Raw genomic sequence first — 27,478 nt, 5'->3', positions numbered from 1 at the left:
TTCATAATAACGGAGGGAATGTTAATGACAAGTTATCCTGAATTGTTCTGAAAGGCATAAAGAAGAACACCTCATCATGATCCTTTGCACTCAGTAGAATTGACTATAAAAGCCAAACCCTTGTCTTCTTGGAACCAGGATCCATCCTTGTGATCACCTAAGACAATCTCTGAAACTCTTTCCTGAGATGACGTGTATGTTGTGATTTCTGAAACAATACTGTGTGGGTCACTGCCATGCAGCATGAGAATAAAGATTTTGCAGTGCTATACTAAGTATTTTAATCCTGTTACACTTGCCTGATTGTTCCATAAGGACATAATTTATCTTACAATTTTCTTTATAACTTTTAGACTCTTCCATGTCAATTTTAACATCATAAATAATAAAACAATTTTGTAGAGGACACATAATTTTGTCTGAAGATATTGCTGACTGCTAACACAATAAATTTAATCTGAATAGTTTTGGAGGCTTTCCTAACTCTTCATTAATTTAAGCAGTGGATTAAGCATTCTAGAAGCATCATGTGTCTTTAAACTGTACATCCCATAAACATTCTGTAAAACTCAAGGTAAATACCATTCAAAATCTGGAGTCAAAACTTCAGATCTAAATGACTGAAGCAAGACACAGATTCACACCTAAAAATGTAGTGAGATGATTTTATCATTTATGTTGAAATATGTAAGTTTTATTGCTAGAATTTGCTGGTTAAATTCCTATTAGCAATTTAAGCTTGAATGTTTGGATGAAACGTAACTTGGCTAGAAGTGGGAGATCAAGACAGTTATATCTGGTTTGAGAGCAAGAAGGTGAGCCTTGGCTTTCTATATGTCTAGCAAGACTTTTGGCTGCTAGATTAAAGAGCAATCTGTCTTCCTCTGAATATTTGTTTATCTACTATGGACTGGCTCCAAAAGGAAAGGCTGAAGCCTGAAGTTGGGCTGTTTCTGTAAGCCTAACCACCAGCTCATTTGCCAGACTTAGCTGCTGGACCTCCCTCTCTCTCCCTCTCCCTGGATCCGTGGATATGCATCCACACTCCAGTGTGGATATACACTCCATCTTTGGCAGTAATAACGTGCCATCAAAATACATATTTTCTACAACACATAGTTTCTACAACACTTGTGTTCAAGAATGGGTTATTTGCAGATCTTGAACTTTTCTGGCTTGTCTTGTTATTCAAGACAAGTTCTTTGCCACTTATCAGGGAATTTGTCTGCTGGTTGTGCAAAATTACTTAGAGCCGTAAAACACCTATGAAAAGTGCTTACATTTTGGTTACCTGTAAATGTATCTTAGGAGTGAAATTGTTTTTAGTTATGATGCAGATTTTTCTAGAAATAGCATATCTGCATGAGAAGCTGGTTGCTGGGCTCAGCCTCTCTAAAGTGACTATTTTTTCTTGAGAGTTTCTGCCTGTGGGATCCAAACAAGCCAGATGGTTACATGTTGTCTTGAACATTACAGGGTATATGCATGTCTCATGTTTTCTAAAGCTAATCAGCAATTTGTTTGTGTCATATGAAATAAACACTTCTGCACGTTTTAATGCCTTGTCTTTTAATAACCTGTGTGGATAAACCCCAGATTGTTCCATCTTTAACAGCCAGCGGTGGAAAATGCTTGACTGGACATTCTACTATCTCTTCAGGTAGAAAGCAGCAGTTTCTGCTGCTTTGCCTAACAGAGCAAGTAAGAAATCACAGGCAGTAAAGACACATTGGTGTCTTCACTTAAAACATGCTGTTGAAACAATGAAAGCAAACCCATTGGGCACTAAAATAATTTCTGTTCTCGAGGTTTCAAAGGAACTTTGCATTTACTAAAAAAAACCCCTTCAGTACGTAAAGCAATTAGCATCCTAAAGCAATTAGTAATCTTCTTTTACTGAAATTGAAAAGTGCTTTAGAAAATTAGCTGGTATGAGATTCTAATTTATTCAAATAAAAAGGAGCTGCCTTCATGCCATTTAATTCATGAATATGCCGATTTGAAATAATAGGCAGTTATACTAACTGTAAAAGAGGTGAAATCAGAAGAAAGGTGAAGATAAGCCATACACTGGGTATACTTCAGTGTAATATCTAAGCCTTCGATGATTTTCTTTGTTCTCCCGACAAAGGCTTAATTTACACTTGATGTTTCTGTTTGGTGCCCTTTGGTCTCTCTAATGATACCTAGTATATCCTTTCTCCCTCTGTAAGTTTTGTTCAGCCTGAGTTGCTCTCACAGTTTTCTGTGTTACACTTCTAGAGATTTTCTTTTCCTTCCCCTCCTCTTTGTCTGTTAGAAATGAAATTTTCACCCGTCTTTCATCACAACACTGTTACATTTAACCTATTGAGTACATGTGAATGAAGGTGCTAAAGGCACGAGGCAGGGGAGGTGGGAGAGGCTGCTTCAGTAAAATTTACTTTTCTCTGTCTTCAGCAACATCATTTATAAGTCTGATTCTTACTTCTGCCAGGCATCAGAAAAAGCCAACAAGCAATTCTAAGTCTGAAGCAAAGAAGATTAAGATTTAGGTATCACTGGCATATAACCAACACAATTCTTACCTCCTGAAAATGAATCATCCTTCTTGTCAAAAAGGTAAAGAGAAGGATCTGCAGGAACTTGAGCTCTTTGGGAAGAAATCAGTATTTATCCCACACAATCCACTGGGATCATTCTAAAATGAAACCACCTAGGTAATCTTAAAGTGGCCTTTATTTATTCCCATAAAACTTATCAATGGTATCAATATCATTTGTGTCTCCGAGTTGAAGCTGGGTGGAAGTTTGGGTTGTGTTAGCTGATTCCCCATTCCTTTCCTGGAGCAGTGTGCCAGCTATCAGCAGAACTGTTTCCACTATTTGTAAATAACAATTAGACTTAATTGTTATTTGTTTAGTTAGTTAATCAAAAATAATAAATCTGTATTAGAAGAGCTGGTCTGTAGCTCAGGTATCTGTGTCTATTGTACAGTTATCTGAAGAATACTAGATTTTTTTCTTTAAAAGAGAAACACTGGAAGCTGTTCTTTAGCTCATGTTCAGCCACTCTCAGCATCCTCATGTCTCCTGTGGGAGTCACAGCTGTAGCTTACTACAGAAAAGTGGGAAGTTACAGAACTTCTAGCTGAGGCTCTTGATAGGTAGTGCTGCTGGGGAGAGGCAGGGCGACAGCCAGACAGAACAGATGGCCTCCTGTTATGACCTGCTGAACTCCTTAATCCCAGCCACTGACCTCCTTGTTGCCAGTTAGCTCTTATGCGTACAACACCCGTCCTTTTTAAAGTATCAGGGTCAGAAAACTCTCAGCACCTACCCAGAACCTCTCTGCAGTTGGCAGTTTGCAGGTGGCTGGTCTCTCCACACCCAGCCAGGGGCTTTCCTGTGGAAGGTGGATATATCCTAGTATGTGTCACAGAGGCTGTGCCGGTGCTTAGGGTTTCATTACGTTGATTTCTGAAGGCGACAGTGGAGTTCTCTACTACTAATTTATTTTAAAATGTATCTCTGCCTCCTACCAGCAAAAGAAAAAAAATTGCAAGTAGTAATGATGAATGTTTAGTCTGCTATGATAAAATAAGCATGCAAAAACTGGTTAGGAATTATTGCATATCCTTTCCAGTGCCTCTTTTCTCCCTTTCTCTCCCTTGCTAGTGTTTGATGAGGATGAAATACATCATTTCCCAGGAGCTGTGTTCACACAGAGAGCTAACATTTCTGGATGCAGAGAGACAGGAGAACTCTGTTTCCCTGGCAACTGGAGCCACCAGAAAGTGTTCCAGCATCTCCTGTCTTTACTTAAGTTCACTAGTATAGTAGCCTTTGGTCAATCAGGTAGTTAAAACAATTATTAACTAAAAACGAATTTTAAGATACTGTGCTCCACCAAACCTACCTGGCCTCCCTTCCAGCCTCTAAAATGAAGTGACCTCTATGAATGATCTAGTACCAAAGCATGCAGTGTTACAATTCATGGCTGAACTTCAAGGTCCACCCTATCCTACACTTTTACCATAAACCTAGAAGGTGTCATTATCTTCGGTGAAACTGTTGGCACCTAAGCAGCTTTCACTCAAAACCTGCATGTGCCGAAGTGATGGAGCTGGGTCTCTGCTGTGGTGCGGTGAGCGGGTGCTGCACAGAGTCGTGCCAATGATTCAGCGAGGTTCATTCTTACCTCTGAGTCAGGGCTGAATTAATGCCCCACACATTATTCTTTTGAAGCAGGGTGCTGATGGGGACAGCTCTTTAGTTTTTGGTAGTAAAAAAGACAATGGTGAACCCTTCTAACCTGCTCTTGTGAAATAGCACATATTTCTCTCCCCCCATGTTCCCTATTCGTTCAAAGATTTTCACCAGGACTGCAAAGGAAAACACTTTACAGGTACAGAATTCCAAACTTGTAGATGTCCTTCCATTTAGATGTGGCTGTATTGTGTAGCTGATCTAGGAATGAGGCAGAGAGCCTGGGAAAAAAACAAAGGTTGTGTACATGCACATGTATTGTAGTGCCTCAATATTGAACAGCTGGATGTGGTATTTTTTTTTTTGAGAGCTGGAATTCACAGCTTACATAATGCTCCCTCAATATAGATTTGCTACGTGGGTTTGTATTTTTATTAAAAGAAGTACAGATGATTCTGTTGTGTTTCCCAAAGTCCAGTGAGGTGAACAGTATCTCTGCAGTATTATAGTGAAAAGAATCCCGAGGGCATTTGAGCCACAGGTTTGTAACAGCAGTGCCTAAGGAAAATTACAGCTGTGCAGTGACACTGTCCTTTTATGCTTTCTTCCCTGAATTTTTCCTTGCTTTCCCTTGAAAGAACAAGGCCTTTTGTCCAATGTGAGCCCTCAGAAGGTACAGGCATGAACATGTGGACAGTTTGGGTTAAGTCACCTGCAAATCGCTCATGACTTCAGGAGACTGTTGTCCCATTCCACAGGACTACTGGGAAGGGCACAGAAGCACTGGGCAGTTATGTGTTGAAGGAGAGGAAGACGCTGATGAAGCGTGGGTCTCCCTCTGCCCTTGTTTTTAGTTTCAATATCATTGCAGCTGTTTCCACTACCTGCAGTGAGACCAGTTACTGCTGATAATCCAGATATTACACTTTTCATCAAGAAAGTGAACACAAGAAAACATTATTTTTATCAGTTTATAGGAATTTGACCTATCAGAAAAGGCATTTCTCTAGGACAAGTATTTGCTTTCTACTGAATTGTAAAATGTCTACAGCAACCAAGAGCCAGAGCTGAGCCTCCAACATGAAGCTCACACAGGCAGAAAGCATCAGGCAATTTAACAGTTGCCTCTGGCTCACTTTATAATTTGCAGTGTTGTGATCAAACTCCACCTCATTGCAGTCCCATGTGGTTGCAATGCACACTCAATTAAGGGTCAGTGACTGTAGCTGTGAACACATGTTTTTTGTGCTAAGTCTAAGATCACTGCAGAGTTTCCTCATGGAATTTAGCTAAAGAAAGAGTAGCTTACTGTCCAACCACTGGTGCTTTAAAAAGCTCTGAGCCTATTAGTCTTACAAATTCTTTTACATCATCTATGTTTTAGATTTACGGAGAGCAATAATTGACTTCTTTCTTCCCCATACAGAAGTTTCTGATCCACCTGTACCAACTGCAGAGTGACAAAATGATTGCTTATAAGAGATAAATTATCAATGAATGCTAAAATACTGCTATTTTAAAGATAAAATGTGGAGATGTCCAGTGAAGATGTTAACAAGAAGTTGAAAATTGCAAGTTAAATTATGCATGAGAAGAGATGGCAGTAGTAATTGCCTTCAGTATTTCTTCAAGATCGCATGGATTGCAGGGTATAAAACCAGGATTGGGGTACATTCTATGTTAGTATCTCACTTTATCTTCCAAAAAATTGTTTTGTCTGAGATCTGTTTTCCTTCCTTAAAATGTATTTGGCTCAGAAGTGTTTTTCTTACATATTTCCTATTTTTCATTTTTATCCATCTTCATTTAGGGTGAAACTTTTAGACAGCTCTATACAGATGATAGTGAGCAGATGCTGATGATCTGGAGAAAGTAGTGACTGCAGCCAAAGCCATCATAATGTTTGCACAAGCCTCTGCCTCTATGAGAGGGGATCCTGTACCTTTTAAACCTCCTACATCACTATTGACTCTACATCTGACATAATTTCCTGTTTTGAAGAAAGAAAAAAAGTTTTAGAAGTAGAAACGCCTCTTTGAAATTGCGATTTAGAGGGATTCCTGGTGGGGATTTCAAGGTCTATGTGCAAATTAAGAGATATCCTAAATACAGATTAATGTCTTAACAACCCCTGCTTGATGGAGTATATTAGAGGTAAGCTGAGGGATGCAGTTTCTGCACACACTATCTCTCCATCCCTGTCTGCAGCTGGAGCCTAAGGAGAGTGGAGTTTCAACAGTGCTACAGGGAATTCTGGACTTCTCACATGGTGTGGGAGAGCTCGAACAAGCTAAGAACAGTTACCAGCGTGTGTCTGTCTGTTTTACCAAAGCCAGCTTCTGAATTTTCTCCAACTTGCAGGTGCAAATGAACAGGGGCACTGCCACCCAGCAGGAAGTGATTTGGATGCACAGTTATGGAAATGAGACATGAAAGAACTGATGGACTAGGCAAGGCATCTAAACTGAAAATTCCTGTTTTATTCATCATGTACTAGTGTGTAAAAACCTGTGGGATTCAGTAAGGCTGAGAGGATCATTGCTTCAGGCCTGGAAGTACAGGGGAAACTGGGAAAGGCAACTTGGAAAAGTGTATTAAAAATAAGCATTAATTCATTGCAGAACTTATTTCTTGTCTTTATTTTAATTTATCTGCCTCTCAGTGTTTAGACAGAAGTCATGTGAGCTTCTGAGCTGCAGGGACAGAGGCAGAGGAGAACGTGTGCATCAGTGCAGAGTGCTGCTGGAGCCCTGGCAGAGAGAGAGGGAGGCAGAGGGAGCCTGAGAGAGAAAAGGAGAAGTGGTGGGACCTGGAACAGCAGCAACTGCTACTACCACGTTGCAGCTCATGCCCGGGAATCTGCTCTGCTGCCAGCACACCTCTCCAAAGGTGCAGGTGCCTCAGGTTACAAAGTTCTAGAAGATCAGTGATACTTCCAGGAGCCAAGTGGAGCTGCTTTATTTTTTCTTTTCCTGTGAATAACATCTGTTTGAGGACTCCGCTCCTTTTCCTGGACTGAAAGAGGTATTTTGTGTCATTATTGGGTCTCTTCTTTGAAAGCAGGTATGGGATTGGGGAAAAATAGCTCAGGGCAGGCTGTCAAAGCAGATGTGAAGAGAGGTGGTGGGTTTCTCTCTCCTTCCCTTTGTAGCAGAGCTTAGGCAGTAAGGAGCCCCTGCCATTAGGATACAGTTTGACTTAAAATATGGAGGATGGGAAAGACAGGGTTAAAGTGTGGGAGTGGATCTGAGCTGTTTCCCATCTGATTTGTTTCTCTGTGTAATCTCTGAAGTGGAGGAAAACTTTCCTTGTGCCCCTGGGGGAGCAGCAGTTGCCCATTGGACAGTGAGATGTAAAACTTGTAACTATTTAATATGAATGTGGCTTGCTCAAATCTCTGTTTGGCAAATTACAGAATTACAGTTCCCATCCCAGCAGAGCTCCCCTTAATACATACAAGTTTGAGAGGTCTTAATGTCTGGTGTCTGTGACAGGACTTCTATTTCGTTCCCTCTTCCCTCCCTCCAGGGTACTCACCACCTGCTGTCAGCCCTCTCCTGCCGGTCTCTCTCCTGCCCCTATGGGTGCTCCGGTGCAGATTTTCCGGGAAGAGCTGGACTCCACCTGCTCCCCGGGGTCCTGTCGTCCCCCCAGCACCAGCAGCAGCTGGCTCCTGGGCTGGGCAGACTATGACAGCAATGCTACTGGGGTCTTCGGGGATGCCCAGCACAACCACACCAGCATCTCTCCTGCGATCCCTATCATCATTACTGCTGTCTACTCGGTGGTCTTCGTTGTCGGCTTGGTGGGAAACTCTCTGGTCATGTTTGTCATCATAAGGTAAGGGGCTTTGGGGTACCTGTTGGAAGAGGTGCAAATGACTTCCCCTAAATTTGGCAGGGTGAGGGAGGGAGTACTTTATGGAAACACCCTGGGTGTGCATACATGAGTAGCCGGGAAAAAACAAGCGGAATGACCCAAACCTTTTCAGTTACGGTGGGTTTGTCTGGACATGCAGTTAAAGAGGAGGAGGAAGCTGGTTAAAAGCGATCAGTCCTGCAGCCTGCAGAAAGAAGGTTCGTGCCCCGGCACTGCGTTCAGCGGGTGCCCTCTAGGGATGAGAGGCTGCTTTATCCGAGGAAAAGCTCCAGTGGAGGAAGGAAACTTCTGCAAGGCAGTATTTCACCCCCCCGGGATGAGACCCCCGAGGGATGGCTTATATGTCTAGTTGTGTCGATACATTGCTGCCTTGTCACCTTGCTTAAAAAGATGGGGAAAAAAGGAAACCATAAAGACAGGTGGAAATGCATAATGTAAAGCAAGGGATGTTTTTTCTCTGCCAAGTGGTGTTTAACGCCAGTTGTCATTGTCAGAGTGAAGAAAGCAGATGCTGAAATACCTTTGCTATTGTTTTTTCAGGAAACTAGAAAAATCTGTATGTCTGTGTTAGGTTTTCATATTAAACCACTTAGTGAAACGCACAGGCACTTACATTTGTGTACTGGTGTATATTTTATCTTGCACTATGATTTCTTTCTCCTTTTGTACTTTTCATTTGCAATTTATAAAGATGTTTGGACAGTGTTCATCAGCCTGGTGATGGTGAGCAACAAAGGGGACTGAAATAATGCAACTTTTTGGACTCTTGTTTCACTGTCTATTTGAACCCTGCAAAAAAGTTCTGTAAAAAAAAAATTGTGGAGTATTTGTGGCTCAAGTAAAATCAGCTTGTACAACGAAAGAAAAATTGAGCTATTGGAAGGTATCTTGTTACTAAAGCATGCATGGTAATAGTCAAGCAATTGCAGGATGGTGACATAAGTGTCAGACTTGATATAGGTGGAAGTTAACTAGAAGCAGTGGAGTTGTTCATGAGGTACTTTATGAAAGATAAGTTATAACCAGGTGAATACTCTTGAATAATGGAAATAAAATCCCCTTTAACAGTCAGTGCAATAAATATAGATTCCCATGTCATCATTTGGAGAAACTGGTTTGCTCCAGCTTTGTGATGCTGTAATTTTTATACCCCTGCATGCCCTTTAGCCCTTCATTCAGAGTAGAGATTTTGTTTCTTTTTGTATTTCTCTTGCAAGAAGAGGGGCTCCATACTTGACACACACAGCTGCAAAGGCAGAGATTTTCTAAGCCATCAGTCACTGACAATGATAATTGATTAACTGCTCTAGCAGTGGAAATAAATTCAGACTTAGCCAGAGCCCTAAAAGTTAACATGTGTGGGTTATAGTGGTGCATATTTATTTACAAGAAAGAAAAAAGTCTTTCCTGTTACCTTTCTAAGATTATTTTTATGAGGGTCTAGCTAGCTATGGCTCATTCTCCTCTAGTTACTACATAAGCCTTTTGCTTCAGTTTCCTCTTGATTACATGACCAAACAACATGCCAACATGGCCTGATAAACCATGTCTCAGGAGACCTGGATTCTTCTCTTGGTTTTAATACCAGGCTTCAACACTTTTTCCTGTCATGACAAGGTCCCTTCATCACTCTGTGACTTGGATTCATCACATGTAAATTGAAGATACTGGTGCTTGATTTCTCTAAACACACTGTTAGATTTAAAAGCCAAAGCCCAATCATTAAAAATCCTAATAGAGCAAGACCAGGGCTATTGTAAGAGCCCGAGACCCCTCAGGCCCCTTGAGACTGGTTGTTTTTAATGTGCAGAAAGACCTCTGTGTGGAGTGCACAGTGCAACCTGCACGCTTTGCAGTCAGCTCTTGTGGTGTAGGTGTCTGCAGGAGCCTCCCCGTGTTCACATCAGCTGTGAGGCACGTGCACGAGTCCCAGTGGCTCTGCTGTCAGGCCAGCAGCCAGACAGGTGGGCTGACAGTGCCTGTCTCGCACTGAGCCATGGCACATGGGATGGAATGCTCTCCTGTGGTGCTGCTTTTCCTGGGGGGGAGTAAGAGAGAAAGAAGGCATCACATTGCCTCTTGCACTGGTGGGAAACGCAGACACTGTGTGGGAAACACAGTCCTCTTATAGAGAAGAAGAGGAGGCATTAAATGGGTTTGTAAAAACCAGGTGAAGTTATTTGACTCACCTGAGTAATGTTATACAGCTATGTGTGTCTTGGCATGATCAGAACTTATCTCAACCCCAAACCTTTTCTTTTGAGATTACCTTACCTCTGAGATCTTAGAAGGTATTTTTGCAGGTGAAATAGCTGGCTGAAGTTGCAAAATAAAATTACTTGTCCTCAGAAGCAAAAAAGTATTTTTCCTCTCTTTCTCCTCCTTTTTGACTTTATTTCTCTAAAATTTAGTGCTGGTTTTAAAGAAAAACATACTTGTAACAGCTGGAGGGGAAGAAGACTGCTGACTACAGTTACAGCTTTAACTATGGATTTGCCCTAATCAAAACCATAAACATACTCTGGTAAAAAATGTGGGAGATGCTGTCTCTTACTGACTCCAGATTCATTTATTCCATAGAAGTACGATACCCTTATTGTTCCTGAAGACATTTACAGAGAGCAGCTGCTGTCATCATGATTGTAAATAGCCAATCCTCTATTCCTTTTAAAGTTATCTTTCAAGTTCCCAGTGAACTGAATAATTTTCTACATTCAAAAATGGTTTTAACAAGAGGTTGTGTCACAGATATGTAGATTGATTCCTAAGGGAAAAGAGAAAGCTTCTATTCCTCTGCTTAATGTTGAAGAAAAAATATAACTAATAATACATTTTTGTTCTTATATGCATTGAACCAAGTGGCATCTTATGCAGCACAAAGAGTCTATTAAAAATGTCATAAAAAATTGTCTCCTTTCCAGATTGTTTTTAAATATTCTCCATAATTTATTCCAAGCAAGACTGAATATATAAAAAAGTTATATACAAAAAATAAATTGATTCAATAATTTGGTTTAAATCAATAACAGGTTTTGATTACATCAAAAGATTACTTGTTAATTTGCTTTAAATCATTGTTCTAATTTTATTAAATTGTACTTGGAAAGAATATTGTTCTTCAATGAAAAATGAAGATTCAGAAGAGTCGACCTAACTGAATTACCTGTCCCTTATTACTTGCAGTTGTTATGATTTCATTCTTTTATGAAATCAAAGGTTGGGCTTCTAAAAGTAAAGGCCAAGCTGTACTACACTTTGTGAAGTTTATGTCTTTTTGCCTTTTTTCACCAGATCAAACAATTGGCACCTTTTTATTATCAGTACAGAGGTATCAAATGGATTAATAGCAATTCATCACAGAACCTCAGAGCATCTGGCCTTACCTTACTAAATGGAGGTCATTCTGGTAGATTCTCCAGGGTTTGGCCCAACTTGAATTGATTTGCATCACAAGTTTAAAGACTGATCATTACCAACAGCTTTTACAGATTGCACAAAGACCAGTGTAACAGGAAACATGGACAAGGGCAAGTTTATGAAACAGTATTGGTAGTTTGACAAGCACAGCACATTTGAATACAATGGGAATATTTCTAACATTTTTAATATTCTGTTAGGCGATAAGTAAGGGAGACTTGGGATTTATAAGCTGACAAGAAACCCAACATGAGTTCCCAAATATATTGCTGTGATAAGAAGAGCTGATACTGAAAAAGCAGAGAGAGCAGAGGAAAGGCTTGGAAGAAGTATTTACTAGAGGCAGTATTAGAGAGAGGCTATAGCTTATAGTGAGTAAAGTGGCTTCTGAGAAGTAATTTGCTATCCGTACAGACACTTCTGCTGGGCTAGCATCCAGGTAGCCATTTATTTCAGAGAAAGACATAACTAGAATCCCTGCCTGGAAGAAAGACAAATTACAGGAACCCATTTGAACTGGCTGAAAGTGAAAACTTACAAGAAGTTTCCAGTTTGGCTGCTGGCAAGGCAGAAGGCTTGAAATCGCTTATCCTCTGTCAGAAGAGTGGTGGGGAAGCTCATGCTCCTGGGAGGAGTGGGGAGCCTTAATTTCATTTTTCCTGAGAGAGGATTTTGAATTTGGTAAAAGGGTGTTGGGGCAGGAAATACTTAACTTGGTGATTTGGATTGCCTGGGATGCACTAAGAGCAAGGGAGGATAATTTTCCTGGATCCTTACTCTCACTGTCTGTTCAAACTGTGATCAGTTTGTCCCTTAAGTTGAATTCTGTGAAACAGATGGGTTCCCAAGGAGAGTTTTGATTTCAGTTATATTTTGCTTTCTAAAGGCAAAGCATCCAGGAGAACTTTGATAAACACTGCTTCTGGGAAATTTACTTCATATCTGTTTTGGTTCTTCCATCCATAAAAATCATATGATAATTCTTGCAAAGTGTGGACTCTGTGCTCTTCTCCTCAGGGAAGACTGCTCTTTGTTTATTGCTAAAGTGCACAATAGAAGAATATTTTCACCATGGAAGCTACCAGCTGTGCTGCTCAGTTGACTGTGTCTTAAAGTTTCCTGCATTTCACTTGAATTATCTCCCTTGGGAATGTGTGTGCTCAGCTGGTCTGTGCTCTGGGCTTCTCTCTGAGGCAGGTTAGGAAAACAAACGAATACATGAAGTCCAGAGAAAGCCTTCCAGCTGCCTCCTAAGAGGAACTGATGGCTTTTCCCTGAGCTGCCTCACTTCTGATATATTCATTTGTTGCCTGCCACATAATCCTATACCTGTGATAGAGTGAGGTCCCTTGTCTCCCATTCAACTTTATTACAGGAGTACTGACCAGAGATTCAGGTCTCTACTGTCCGAGTGAGTGAGTCTCTAATATCTGAGTGAGTAGGTGTCCTATAAAACACTCCCAGCAGTGGCAGTTATCCAGTGGCAAAATGGAGGCCAAGCACCTTGTTTTAAGAGCGGCACCCACACCCCAAGACATCTGTGTGAGAAATTTCTGAATTCTGTCCTTATTTCCTTCCTGCAGAAAAAATCTAGGGAGAGCAAATGTTCAATAACATTTGGCCGCTTCCAACCAGCTTCTGCATACAGCTAGCTAGAGAGATCAGAGCCTCTCAAAAGAATAAGAAAGACCCTGAAAAAATCCTCTAGAGCCTCTATCACCAAAGGCAACAATGGGATTTGTTCTCTTTGCCAGGCAATGTCTGTCCTACTCATTTCCCTCTCCCACAAACACATATGAGGCTCTTTGCTAAAGTTGCTCATAGAATCATAGAATAGCTTGGTTTGGAGGAGACCTTCAAAAGTCACCTAGTCAAAACCCCCTGCAATGAGCACGGACGTCTTCAACTAGATCAGGTTGTTCAGAACCACATCCAGCCTGGCCTTAAATGAATCCAGGAATGGAGCATCTGCCATGTCATGTCCTTCATGAACAAAAACCCCAAACCTTCCAAGAAATAAGAACAATGGGAAAACTGGATGTTAGCAGAGAGTCAGTGCTTGCCAGGGCAATGTATGTGTCACAAGTAAGAAGGATTAGGATAGGCTGTATAACACCTTGGGAACTCCCCGCAGCATGGCTGACCAGTCACTGGAAAACATTTGCAGCAACATAAAAGTTTCTCAAGAGACAGAATCAGCTGCTTGACAAGGTTTAGGTTCATGTTACTTCCCAATAGAGGTCAAAAAAATAGGTACAGAGTCTAAGCTAATTGTCTAGGCTCTCTAATAATGTTGGACATACTGGTTTTGGATAAAGAGCTGATGTTGTAAAATTCTGCATTCTCACTGTTTCAGTTTAAGCCACAATAAATCACAGCACCTTGATGTTCCTCTGAGCTCTTCTACCAAAATCATAGAAGCAAAAATATTGCAGTACTTCTGTTTATAACATTAAGCATATTCTTCAAAAAGAAGCTCTTAAGCTCATATAAAAACATTCCCCTTATCATAAAAGGAGGAAAAAAAGTTTGTTGCGTTTTTTTTGTTTGTGAATTTTTATTAATTTTGACAGGGGTATATGTAGACTTGAACTCTAATTCAGAAGCTATTAGCTCAAGAAGGAAAGCTTCCACATCTAACCTTAATCTGCAATATCCTGTTCAAACTCTGTTTATGGCTAGTTCAGAGGAGTAATAGTAGTGGTAAATTGTAAGGATTTTAATGATACCTTCTGACATTCAAGGAGATTATGTTCCCGGGGAGAATAAAAGACAAGATCATGCTTTTCTTCTTTAAGCTGCTTAAAAATAGGCATCTAGAAGTGCTTATTAGTAAAGAGAATTCCACTTCAGGAAACTATTTTGTGGGAAACATGCAACTTTTTTGCAGGCTCCTTTGAAAGTGTGCAGTAACAATGTAAGTCTTCATCTAAAGTTTTCCAAGGTCCTGTATACTGCTAAATTATGTCTGTCTTTCAAAATGTAGTAATAACATATATAGCTCAGTATGAACATACAAACTGCAGCATACTTCTACTTTCTTTAAATGACCTCAATCTTAGTTTCATATTAGCATAAACCTTTTGAATTATGAAGATCCAAAAGATGGCTGAATCATCTTTTTGATATGGTATGTTTGGAATAGATCTTCCTGGGTTGTTCTTTTGTTCCCCCCCCCGCTGTTCTGATGCAGTATGATACTGAGTGTGCCCTGAATATAGCCTTGATATTTAGAGCTTCCTGGACTAAGGTTTTCAGCTGCTTGATCTCCATACACTTCATTTAGAGGAACCTAGTGGAACAGAGCCTGCTTCCTGATGATAGTTGTCTTTGCAATTTGCTGTTAGATGTGCTTTAGCTTTCATTTTCATTCACTGACTCAAGTATCTGCCAAAAATATGTGTTTGTTATACCTCATTGTATTTCTTGCTTTTGTACTTTCACTCTGCCACCGCAGAATGTTGCAGCATATTTGTTAGCCTTGCTCCCTTCTCCATCTTTCATTTCATACTAGAGGGAAAATATTAGCCTTTTAAAGTTAGAAGAAGAAAAAGTTGCCCAAAGCAATTCCTTCTCAGCTTTTATTAACTTTATTAGCTATGGTGTACTTTAGAATCATACTCCTCTCCTGTACCTGAGATAATAACTTTAAGGGGCTCTACTAGTTGATTTCATAATGCATTTTGGTTTTTGTCTTTTTGTTTTATGATTTTTTTCTTCTAAAAGCATATGAGCTCCTCAGTTGCATGCTTCCTTCTTCTCTTACCACAATTTCATTAATGAGCTTAGGCTGGAGATGTGATTTCTTCTTATATACAGTCTTAAAAAATTGTGCAAATTAAATTCTACTCCAGAAGGAAAAGTACACTAATGATGAGTCAACTGAGAAAAGGGGAAAATTTTCTAAGGGACAGTTGAAGCCAGTCTCAAAGAGCATTCCATTCTTGGGAAGTGGACTTAGCCTAAATTGTGATAATTTTGAAAGTTTTACTTTTGACACATAAGTATTCAGCATTTAAAACTTGTTCCTTAAAAATTCTCATTGCATATCCATCAAAAAAATAAACCCAAACGAAAGCTTTATTTTTCATCTTACCTGTTTTTCTGCAGCGTTTCCATGCATTTTCCGGTTAGTTAAAGTCTACAGAGGCTTGAGGCCTGCTTATAGTTTGACAAGCAGTCTTGAGATCCACCAACAGCTTAAGTCATCAGAGGCTTTTCTGCGTCTTGAAATTAGATTATAGCACCTGATTTAAGAGGTAACTTTCATTCTTATGTGGTAGTGAAAAGTTGTCAACTTATTATGAAATTCTAGTATTTAAAAAATCATTTTCTAGATATGGGATTTTCCATAAGCAGTTTATACAACAATGTTTTATAACCATTTTAGCTGTCTTGAAAGTAATATCTCAAAGACACTAAAAAAAATGTTTGTCGTTAATTACCACTGTGCCATATATGCTGTAGTTATGTTTTGGTTTCCCCTATCTCTTCTACTAGACTAATTAAAGCAAGCAGCAGTATTTTTTTACTTAAATGAGATTCAAGCCACATAAAATCTCGCCTCCTATATTTTGGTGCAATAGAGAGAGTTGTAGAAAAGCAGTTAAATCCCTCATCTCATGTTCAAGTCAGGACTCTGCCAGGGTCTACTTCAAAGTGTCTAACAGCATGAGCAGTCACTACCTTACTTTAACTGGACTTTTGATTAAGCACATATCTTCAGACCCATGTAGGCATTTAATAACTTTTAGGTGTTTAATTAAAAACATTGGAAGGAGTTTGGATGATTGAGTCAGATTCTCAAAGGCATTTCTAAATTTTATGACCTTCTAAATGAATGTATGATTTAATCTATATTGCCTAACAACTTCTGAAGCCAGTATCTCATTTACATCGAAGCCAATGCTTTCAGGTGAAAGTAATCAAGATATTTATGTTACCGTGTGAGAGAGCTTTAAGGTTGCATCATTAAAATGTGCTTGGACTTAGCATTGCTGAGGTTAATAAGTGCACCCTTCATCCTTGAGTTAGGTACATATGATCCTTCTGCAGAGCTTGGGAGAAATAACTACGTAAAGGTAACAAAGTATTTATTGGAGCAGTACCTATTGGTGAGCAGTACCTATTGGTCTCCCTTGTTCAAAGTCTGGCAGAGAAGGGGTCAGGCGCCTTACTCTAGCTCAGAGCGTGAAGTGCAAGGAGACATTGTGATCTCTGAACTGGGGTGGATTTCAGCAAAGCCAGCTAGTCCTGGGACTGACAGGCTGGAGAGCTGTGGGGTAGCACTAGATGCGCACTAGGTGCACCAAAGTTGGGATTGTTATGTGCAAATGTGCCCGTGAAATGAGCCAAATCATTCACAGAGCCTTATGGGAGCTGTGCACACTGTAGGGTTTTCTTTTCCCAGTTGTATTTTCACTCCCGTATACAGCTTTGATTTGGTTACATTGGAAGTTGTCTAAATTCTGGCACTGGGATGACTCCATGTTTCTTACTAACTGTGAATGACAAGACATCCTTCCTGTTGGATCAATAGTAGTGAGGAAAATTAATTTTCTTATATGTACATGCTTTGCATAGTAAAAAGATTTCAGAATTGCTTACTTTACATGCACAACATGCTTAATGCATGTACAGACAGCATGCTTTATGTTGCAGGTTCAAGAATTTGAATTTCAAAGTTACGTAAAAATCCTAGTACTGTTTTACAGAGGGTCTTTCCTATTCTGCCACTGGAAGGCTGGGGGTACGAGAGAAAGATGTACTGAGAAAATAAGGTATACGGGGCCACAGAGTCACGCAAACAAAAGAATTGAATTAAGGTTGAAAGGACCAGGAAATGGCAGATATAAGGACTCTCAGATATTTGTTCTTTTCAGGGCTAATAAAATCCTCTTAGTTGTTTATCATTACTTTTCTGTTTTTCTTTAAGGAAAAAAAAGGTCAAAATAATTCCTTGATACATGAAAGCAAACTTTCCCTATCCAAACCCTTGGGCAAGTTTTAAAAGATCTAGAGAAGCAATGATTCAGAAGAACTGTTAGTTACTTCACCTCTGCTTACCACAGGCCATTGCATTTTATTCAGATATTCCTGTACTGAGTGTAGCAACTTGTATTTGGCTGAAGCACACCCCTTGCAAAGTAGCAGACATTGACTTGGAGACATCAAAAGGTGGAAAAATTACTCCTTTCTTGTGTAATTTTTCCCCAATAATAATCACCTTAGCTATTAGAAAAATCTGTCACTGTTTCTGAATTGAGTTTTCTGGCTTTGGCTTTAACATATCTGTCCTTGTTATGCTTTTCTTTGTAGTCTGAAAGAGCTCTTCAGTACCTGCTATTTTCTTCCTGTGGAGGTCTTCAGACACTATAATCAAGTCACCTCTTGGTGTTCTTTTTGATAAAATAAATGTGCTGAGCTCTTTTAGTTACTTGCGGGAAGAATTCTCTACATTCCTTTCACTTTTGTGGCAATTATTATGCATCTATTCCTACTTTTCACTTTTTTTTTTGCAATATGGACAATTCCAAATATCATCAGTGGTGTCCATAGAAGTAAAATCACGTTCCTACTACTCCTTTTCAGACATTTAATGGAAACAAGCCCATTTTAGAACAGATTTGCAATCTGAATGTTCAGTGAGTTTTTGTTCAGTCTTATATTTGTTTCTTCTAGCGATGTGCTCTCATGTTTGTGTTGGAAAGGTGCCTTATGGGCTATGATATGAACTACAGGATGGACTGCCTCCTCTGTTGAGAAGGTTGATCTGGGAGGGTGCAGAAGCCCAGCTCTGATGGGCAAATGCCTCCTTGTGCTCTCTGATCTTGGAGAAGCTTAAAGTGGGGCAGAGGGAGTCTGGACCATTGGGGGTCACACAATCAATGTACAGCTTTTGTTGATGCTTCCCTTTGGCTGTCTTTGCTCAGAAATTTCTAATGCTTCACTTGAACGAAGATGTGAGCCTGGGCATGATATCTAGGTGAGAAAAGTTTAGTTTCTTTTCTCTCGCAGTTATCTTTTCTATGCTTCAAACCAGCATTTGGTATCATTTTATCTGGAAGTTGTAATTAGAGTGATTTAGAAAAACTGATGCTATTTTTAACATTTTGTGTTGGTCATAGAATGACATTTCTCCCCATATTTTAATTAAGAGCTACTTTACATGTTGGACACACTTTGTCAGCAATGCTCAAATTATTTTTATTTTTATTTTTTATTTTACACATCAACATTAAAAAGATAAATAGATACGTTGCTTTACATGTTCATCAGCTGAATCAATCAAATCTTATATTTCCACTGTAAATTAATGACATATAGTGAAATCCAGCTAGACATGTCTCTGTGTGTGTTACATGTGCACATTTTAGTGTGGGCACAAACCTACAAAATATGGGGCTAAATGGTTTCCAGAAAGAAAATGTGCCATTAAATGTGATAATAAAATTAACAGCAATTAGCAAAAGTAGCTAGTTGGGGTGAAGCATTGTAGAAAGGAGAATTAAGTGTGTCCTTATGTTAACAGGTTCTCCTTCATCCTTTGTGTCTGTAGTAGAGCTGGAGCAGTCCTCCATGCCTGGGGCAAAGTCTGTCCCCCCAAACTACCATCGAGACAGAACAAAACAGGTTGCCATCTCAGAAAAGCAGATCCTATTCATTTGTGTAGGTTGAGGCTTTTATCAGCTGGACGAAACAAGTGCTTCGTTTTGATGAAATGAAAGGATCAGAAAAAATATTGCTATAATAATTTTTCCCCACTGTGACATCCTAGTTAAACAATACTCATCTTTTACATTAACAGTCACAAAAAAAAAAAAGAGAGCTGTGAAAAGCTAATGATAAGAAAGGAACAGAAATTGCAAATGAAGGATCAAAGAAGAGAAATGAAGAAAACTTGTATATGCTGGCATTGTTGTAAGGAATTCAAGGAAAAGACTATCATACCACAGGCACTCTGGCCTGGCAGACATAACAGCTAACATGATTTCTTACCAGAAAATGGGATAACTGTTCTTTCCACAAAACAAACCCGTAAATCTCACAATCACTGACAGTTAATTATAAGAAAAAAACCCTCAAAATACTTTGAACACTTACAAATGTAGCAATGATACTTTCCTGTAGAAGGATTTAAGAAGATAGAATTGAAACCAGCATTCAGCTGACTAAATGTGTTCATATACCTGCTTTTGCCTGTGCTGAAGAATTCTAACTGCTAACACAGGTACTGAGAGGCTGAGTCAAAAGTGTTTATTATTATTCCAAGGGTCTTGTATGCATGTGCACTTCTGTCAGAAATGACAGAAAAAAGCCCCTGTGTCAATGCGTGACAAACTGTGACATATTTGAATGGGCATAATCATATTTTGAAGTAATAAAGCCTTACTCATTTTGTTCTTCAGGTACACAAAGATGAAGACAGCAACCAACATCTATATTTTCAATCTGGCTATGGCAGATGCACTAGTTACCACGACTATGCCTTTCCAAAGCACTGAGTACCTGATGAACTCTTGGCCCTTTGGTGATGTGCTGTGTAAAATAGTTATTTCAATTGACTATTATAACATGTTTACCAGCATATTCACACTGACCATGATGAGTGTTGATCGATACATTGCTGTGTGTCACCCTGTGAAGGCTCTGGACTTCCGTACACCTCTCAAGGCAAAGATAATCAACATCTGCATCTGGCTATTGTCCTCATCTGTTGGTATATCTGCAATAGTTCTTGGAGGTACCAAAGTCAGGGAAGGTGAGTGTGAGCATTAAAAATCTAGTCTTTTTGTTTCTCAAATAGCATAAAATGTAGCTCTGACTATTGATTAAACTTGATTAATTTCTTCTTCAAAAAGTATGGCTAAATTTCTGACATTTTGATACATATTGTGGAACATTACAGGATAACATAAATTATTTAAGCTCAGATGCCTTGGCCAACTAAAACAAAACGCACTTTGAATTTTGTCTAGTCTATGATAGAGTTAGACCATAAAAACCTACTAGAAGACAGCAGGGGGAAATCCAGAATTTGCTCACAGTGGACAGATCAAAGACCAATTTAGGATAAAAAATGAAAATGTCAGTTTAAGGTGTTTTTTGTAGGTGTTGTGAGAGTAATTCTGATGAAGTTCTAAGAGCAGAAACTAGATTGCTTGTTAGTAGTATTAATATTAAAACTATCATTAGTATTAAGACTTGTGAGCTTATTATCAACAAGCTATTTCACAGAACTTGATGGCATCGTGAAGAAAGGAAAAGCCAGTAGCTGGAGCGAAAAAAACACTCTAAGTGTCTCAAATTCTTGTTTATAAAGGGAGGGGGATAGAAACTTGGAAAAGCTGAGAATAAGGATCAATAAGGATCAGCAGAGGAACTGGGAATACAGACCATGGCAGGGGAGCAACTGCAAGAACATGAAGCCAATGAGCTCTGTATGCAGACTACCTGTAGGCTTTGCTTGAAATTTATAATCCATAAAGGACTGTGCATTTAGTCCCTGTAACTAGTGACTCATTACCAAAACTGCCTTGCTATGGGGTTAATCTTATTTTGAAAGCCTCCTTGAGAAGGAAAGGGGAGAAACATTCTCACACACATATAGACTTCATACCTACAGGCATGACTGCAGTGCAGGAGCACCTGTATCCTCAGAAGTCTTGAGGACTCTAATGATGTCCTTGGGTTGGGACCATCCTGTTAATGTGCTTGGTAAAATACAAGACATGTATATTTATTTGCTGGTAGTCTTGTTTGAGATGTAAATAATAATTTGAAAAATTATTAATAATTTTCTGAGTTAATCTTTTCTATTGAAAGGTTTCACTTTACATAAGGACACTGTTTTGTCCATCAGAGGCAATAAATTCTGCACATTAAACTGTTTGGCATGGACCAGTGCAAAGTAAACATTTCTGTAACAGCTGCACAAGGGCTTATTGATTTGGCTGAAGAGGTATAGATTTTGTTCTTGCTGTTGGCCTGCTGGTGGGTAGGTGACAGGAGAGTCCTCTGCAAGCTCTCCTTTCAGCCGTTTGGGGGATCAAGTGTTCTGGTCTGCAATGCTGTAACTCTTCTCCCCAGTGAAGTTTTGACAGGCTGTATAAAAAAATCTCTCACTTGAGAAACATTAACTTCCAGGCATCTTCATTTGGGAAGAATGATTGTCTCACTACATATTAGATATTGGCCATGGGACATTGTTTAGGCCCAGTGTTTTGTTGGAGCATGCTTGACTAGCAGAATATTCCTGTCATTCACTGTATACATCGCATTTAGATCAAGGGGCTGCTCTCAGGCCAGCAATGATTGAATGCCTCTGCCACACCATGTGTCAGGCAGCCTTTTGTTTCCCCTCTTGAAACAGAGACTAGTAATGCCACAGCTCAGCTGGGCCAGAGAGAGTTGGAAATTATTAACAAATGCTTGTCAGTCCCTACTGTTCAGCTCTGCTTGTCTGATCTAAGGTCTCCCTAGAGCATCTAGCACCTATTATCTTGTCTAGTGTGTTCATGACTTGCACTGATAAATGCTGAAGGGGAAAAGCAAGGATCCTGCCTATGCCTGACAGCTGGAGCTTAGGACTGAAACTTAATGTTATGTTGGTCAAAATAGTTGCTTTTTACATGATACAGAGCCTTTGCTATATTCAGATTTAATCAACCACTATGCATCAAATGGAAAGTGATCATATTTAAAGTTCTCACCCCATGCTCAGTTAGTCCATTGTGTACTCACAATACAGGATTCCTCCTAGTGATGTGCTTCTGGATACATTTTCCCTGCAGGATAAAATTTATATCTGTGTAAATATTCCCTCTCTGGAGTTAACAGAGCTTTTCTTACTGAAGAATTGTTCACTTTAAAGAAAATAAATAAACTAGAGGTGCTGTTAGTATTCCCTATAGTAGTACAAACACTCTATTTGAATACAGAAGAATATGAATGCCTAAAGGTGACACAATTAGTAATGCAACTCACATAAATATATACCCTATGTCAAGATTAATATTAATCTTAAATGGTAGCTCATCAAACACTTAAAAAGGAATATTTCCAGTAACATACCATCTAGGCTGAAGTATTTTTTATGAAAGATTTCAATATATTTGTAATACTTGGCTTTCAGAATGGAAATTTCAGCATGAAATTTCAAGTACTCAGTTTGTGACACTGTACTTAGTTCTGCATCTTTTCAGGCAACAGGGATACAATATAAATAGCATTTTAATATCTTCCAATGTTCCTGAAAATTATTATGATATTGTGCATTAAGACAGGGATCTTTGTTGATTATTTGCTATTTGAAAACTGAAAAAATATAAGTGGGTTCTGTACAATTCATAGCACTACATATATCTAGTGAAACACAGAAATATTAGTGAATCTAGAATAAGGTATTCCACAGAAGGTAAACTGTAATGAGATATAAGACAATCATTACATTTGTATTAGATAATTTGGAATTCAAAAATGCCATTGCCAACTACAAATTATATTAAAAGGTAGCAAGCATGACTTAATTATTTTGATAAATATATGAAATTATGTCAGTAGATGTGACAGAAGAGACAGTTTCTTCTGGGAGGGGGTTTCAGTGAGTAACTGGATGTGGTCCAGAGCAGCCATCTCTGATCACACCTCAGTTTTATCCAGAAGGCACATTGGGGTGCAGCTTTACTAGCCTAGATATTATAGCTGCATCCTGATTTATTGCTGCTGCTAGGCCATGACTTACTACAAATAACAGCAATAATCAATGTGAAAACTTCTTTGAAGATGAAGAAGAATTAAGTGAAATCAACTACAGTTATGAAAACCTAGATCATGAAGGATTTAGAAAAGTTGACCGATTGTAAAGACCCCATTAAGTCATACTTGTACTGTCAGCTTAGCATCTCCCGTCAGGCTTGAAATATATGCCTTTTCACTTTTCAGCTTCCAGAATCATCCCTTAGTTGTTATGTTTTTTTGAAATTAAACCACAAAATGTTTAGCTTTGATTTCAACTTTTTTATTTGAGTGTTTTAGCATATCACCCAGTAACAGCTTTCTGATATCTAACTGCAGAAATGTTTGTATGATGCCATAATAACAACTTCCCCCCTAGCTGTTTTTCAAAACAAATTATCTGCAATATCATCTTGATTTGTGAAGCATTTCAATAGCGGGGAAATATGTTTTGATGGAATTTTTCTGACTAGTTCTGCTGGAGACAGATATATAAAAGAAGCGATGTGTAAGAGTATACTGAATCATTCCATCCTTAGATTCAATAAAAGCCAATACATAAGCATTTGTAGAGGAATGACAAAGTCAGTAGGGAAAATGAAAAAATCTAAAGAACAATGCAGTGCTCAAGAGGATAAAACATAAGCTATAATTCAGAGTGAAAAACCCCTGTGTTACCTTGACTTGCCTTCAGTAGTTTAACTGCCAATAGTAGTTATAAATTTACCTCTTCTCTTGCCTTGCCATTTATCTTGGTTTTTGATTTTCTGTATGTTTGATATGCTGAGAGGATTCAATGAGGTCAGCAAATGAAACCTTAAATGTTTCATTTCTTAGCAGTCTCCTGTCAGATGGAATATTTCTGGGACTTAAAACTGAGTGACAACCTATGACTCTGAATCCTGGCATGGGCAATCAGAAGGGAGTGTGCTGCTGTCAGGGGCTCAGATACTGCAGTCTCTGCGCAGGCTGAAGTTTCAATGACATGATCTGCAAAAAAGAGCAGCTTCCATTTAACTCCATGCACACACATATTTTATTTAACCAAAAAGAAGCTGTTGTCAGGAAATAAGTTTTTCTGAAGGCAAGTACTTCCATGTATCACATTTGCACTGAAGAATGCACATGGGAAAAGATTATTACAGAATTATCATATATTGGCAAAACCTTCCTACAGTCAAAACCTCATTTGGCTCCCACCATTCATGATACCAAAAATCTGTCTCCACCCACAGATAAGAACGTATGCAGTTTGATAATAATGATGAGATTTCTACTCTGTTGAACATGGTACTCATTCTGGCTTTAAATGTCAATGAGATTCACATGGAAGCATCTTTACAAAATTTTGGTTTTGTCTTCTGCAGTTTTAGGTCTTCCTGTGGGAAACAGATTTTATACAATGTTATACATTTTAAAAAGCCCCTATCTCAATAATTTCTAGAGACAGCTGCATACAACCAGTTTCAATGGTAATTGAAAGTTTTTCTTGGATTGACTTAATGATAACTCTGTTTATTAATATCACATTACATGATAATCACTTTGCCTATCTTATGCTATGGTGATTAGATTATTTAGAATAATAATGAAGCAATTTTCTTCTTGCTTCTTTCATTCCCAGATACTGCTAGCACTGAATGCTCCTTGCAGTTTCCAGACAGAGATTACATGTGGTGGGACATCTTCATGAAAATATGTGTCTTTGTCTTTGCATTTGTTATTCCAGTTCTCATTATAATTGTTTGCTATACTCTGATGATCCTGCGCCTTAAAAGTGTACGGCTTCTCTCAGGGTCTCGAGAAAAAGATCGAAACCTGCGCCGCATTACCAGGTTGGTTCTTGTGGTTGTGGCAGTTTTTATTATCTGTTGGACTCCTATTCACATTTTCGTGCTGGTTGAAGCCTTAGGGGATGTGTCCCACAGTACTGCTGCTGTATCCAGCTATTACTTCTGTATTGCTTTGGGTTACACCAACAGCAGCCTCAATCCAATCCTTTATGCTTTTCTGGATGAAAACTTCAAGAGATGTTTTAAGGATTTCTGCTTCCCCTTTAAGATGAGGATGGACAGGCAGACCACCAGCAGGGTCAGAAACACTGTGCAAGACCCAGCTTATATGAGGGAAGCAGATGGGACAAACAAACCTGTATGACTAGTCGTGGAAATGTCATCTTACTGTCCTCAAGAGAGAGAAGAGTCCAACGACCTAGGACTGACGCAGATTACAACTGCAGTTTGAACTAGACTCGCCCAGAAAGAAGTTTCTGGAGTATTTCAGAAATCCTAGTTGTTGGAACTAAAGCAAGTTTAGTATCAAGAAACAAGAACCTCCTGAAAATAAGAACAAATGGAAAGGACTTGGCTGATGGTTAGGTTTTGGCACCATGTTTGCTGTACTTGAGCAGGTACTAAAACATGCTTTTGGGAAGACAGGAGGTGATAGTGTTGTACCGGCTTATTCTGGATAAGGAAAGTTCTGGCCTTTCTCTTTACAATATGTAAGGTTATATTAAGCAACATTTGGTCATAACACTGAGTTATGCCAGAAACTTCTGCCACACTGATGGCTGCTTCTTAGCTGTGTAGTTTGACAACTTGATTTGTCATACTCTGTTACAGTGAAGAGTGTTTAGGCTTCTGCAGAGCAATGCCAGAGCTAAAATCAATATTGTCGTCAACTAATATATCTGTAACATTTGTTTGTGCTGTGGAAATCCAATTTAAGCATGATCTGCCTACACACCAAAGTGATTTTATTGTATCTGTTATGGTAAAGCATTTTGGCATTTAAAAATCTTGGGATTTAAGGAGAATTGTTAGTATTGTTTTAGCACGTATTCAATCATCTGTGTGTAATGTTTTCTATGTGTTATTTTCTAAGATGATTGTATATTTATTGATTGTGAGTAATATAATATGCATTTTTCAGAGTGTATTTTGAACAAGAGGCTAGAAAACTTCAAATACTTCACTTGTCTCAAAACTGATGGAAAACTGCCACATTCACTACATGGAGTGAAATAATCAAATTCCATTTTCAATAAAGGAAACAAATAAACATACTTAAAAATAATGCTGTACTTCTTTTTCTTTACAATTTGTAAGCAGATTAAAATAAATATTTATGAATTAGAAACAAGTGAATTAGCACATGGATTAACTGGATTGATTCAAATGAAATGAAGATTAAATATACTGGCTGCTTTAATGACACTTGATTGGAAAAGTTCATATTTTATTGATGATGATGCATTTTCTTATTTAGTAAATTAGTGAATTTAGTAAATTTATCTGTTTTCCTGTGAAGATGGAGATGCCAAGGCACAGCTACACTAATTACTGCCTTGCTGAAGGTATGTTTATGGTAAAACTGAGCCTAACTTTTAGTCTGTAGTCTTTTATCTTTTAATAGTTAAGTATTACAAACCCCACCACTGCTACTGCTGAAGTTTGGAGGAATGATCTCATTATCTTCACTGGGCACAGATCTGGGCACAAGGCATCTTCCTGGTAACTTTGTTCTTTATAAAAAGTCATGAATGACGTGGGTGCCTTCATTACATGGCAAATGTTCTCAGAAACAGAGTCTGGTTTAGTCCTACTGGACCAAAAATCCTTTATGCACACCAAAATAAATCAGGAGATTTCCTCTTAGAATCATACAATGCTTAGGGTTATGATCACCCAGATAAGGTCACCTAGTTCCAACCACCCTGCCACGGGCAGGGAAACCTCACACTAGACCATATTGCCCAGGGCCCTGTCCAATCTGGCTTTGAACACTGCCAGGGATGGAGCATTCACAACTTCTTTGGACAACCCATTCCAGTGCCTCACCACCCTCACAGTGAATGATTTCTTCCTTATATCTAACCTAAATCTCCCCTGTTTAAATTTGAACCCGTTACCCCTTGTCCTATCACTACAGTCCCTAATGAAGAGTCCCTCTCCAGCATCCCTGTAGTCCGCCTTCAGATACTGGAAGGCTTCTATGAGGTCTCCACGCAGCCTTCTCTTCTCCAGGCTGAACAGCTCAAACTTCCTCAGCCTGTCTTCATATGGGAGGTGCTCCAGTCCCCTGATCATCCTTGTGGCCCTCCTCTGGACTTGTTCCAACAGCTCCATGTCCTTTTTGTGTTGAGGACACCAGAACTGCACTCAATACTCCAAGTGAGGTCTCACAAGAGCAGAGTAGGGCAGGATCCTTTGGCCTACTGGTCATGCTTATTTTGACGCGACCCAGGACATAGTTGA

The 27,478-nt window shown here is 39.1% G+C and overlaps 1 protein-coding gene across 1 annotated transcript; it reads left to right on the top strand.

Annotated features, from left to right (window-relative positions):
- The first annotated feature begins 6,915 nt into the window (after positions 1–6,915).
- On the top strand, positions 6,916–26,286 carry OPRK1 (opioid receptor kappa 1). Its single transcript, XM_057397783.1, has 4 exons — positions 6,916–7,211; positions 7,716–8,027; positions 19,892–20,244; positions 24,844–26,286. Exons 2-4 carry the CDS (start codon positions 7,768–7,770, stop codon positions 25,374–25,376), a joined length of 1,146 nt encoding a protein of 381 aa, XP_057253766.1. The 5' UTR covers positions 6,916–7,211; positions 7,716–7,767; the 3' UTR covers positions 25,377–26,286.
- The last annotated feature ends 1,192 nt before the right edge of the window (positions 26,287–27,478 follow it).

This window comes from Pezoporus wallicus, unplaced genomic scaffold, assembly GCF_028554395.1.
Source record: "Pezoporus wallicus isolate ANWC-B61680 ecotype Strahan unplaced genomic scaffold, APGP_CSIRO_Pwel_v1 contig_227, whole genome shotgun sequence".
In the NCBI taxonomy this organism is placed as follows: Eukaryota; Metazoa; Chordata; class Aves; order Psittaciformes; family Psittacidae; genus Pezoporus; species Pezoporus wallicus.
The sequence above is the reverse complement of the archived record's forward strand: the minus strand, read 5'-3'. Positions and strand labels throughout refer to the sequence as shown.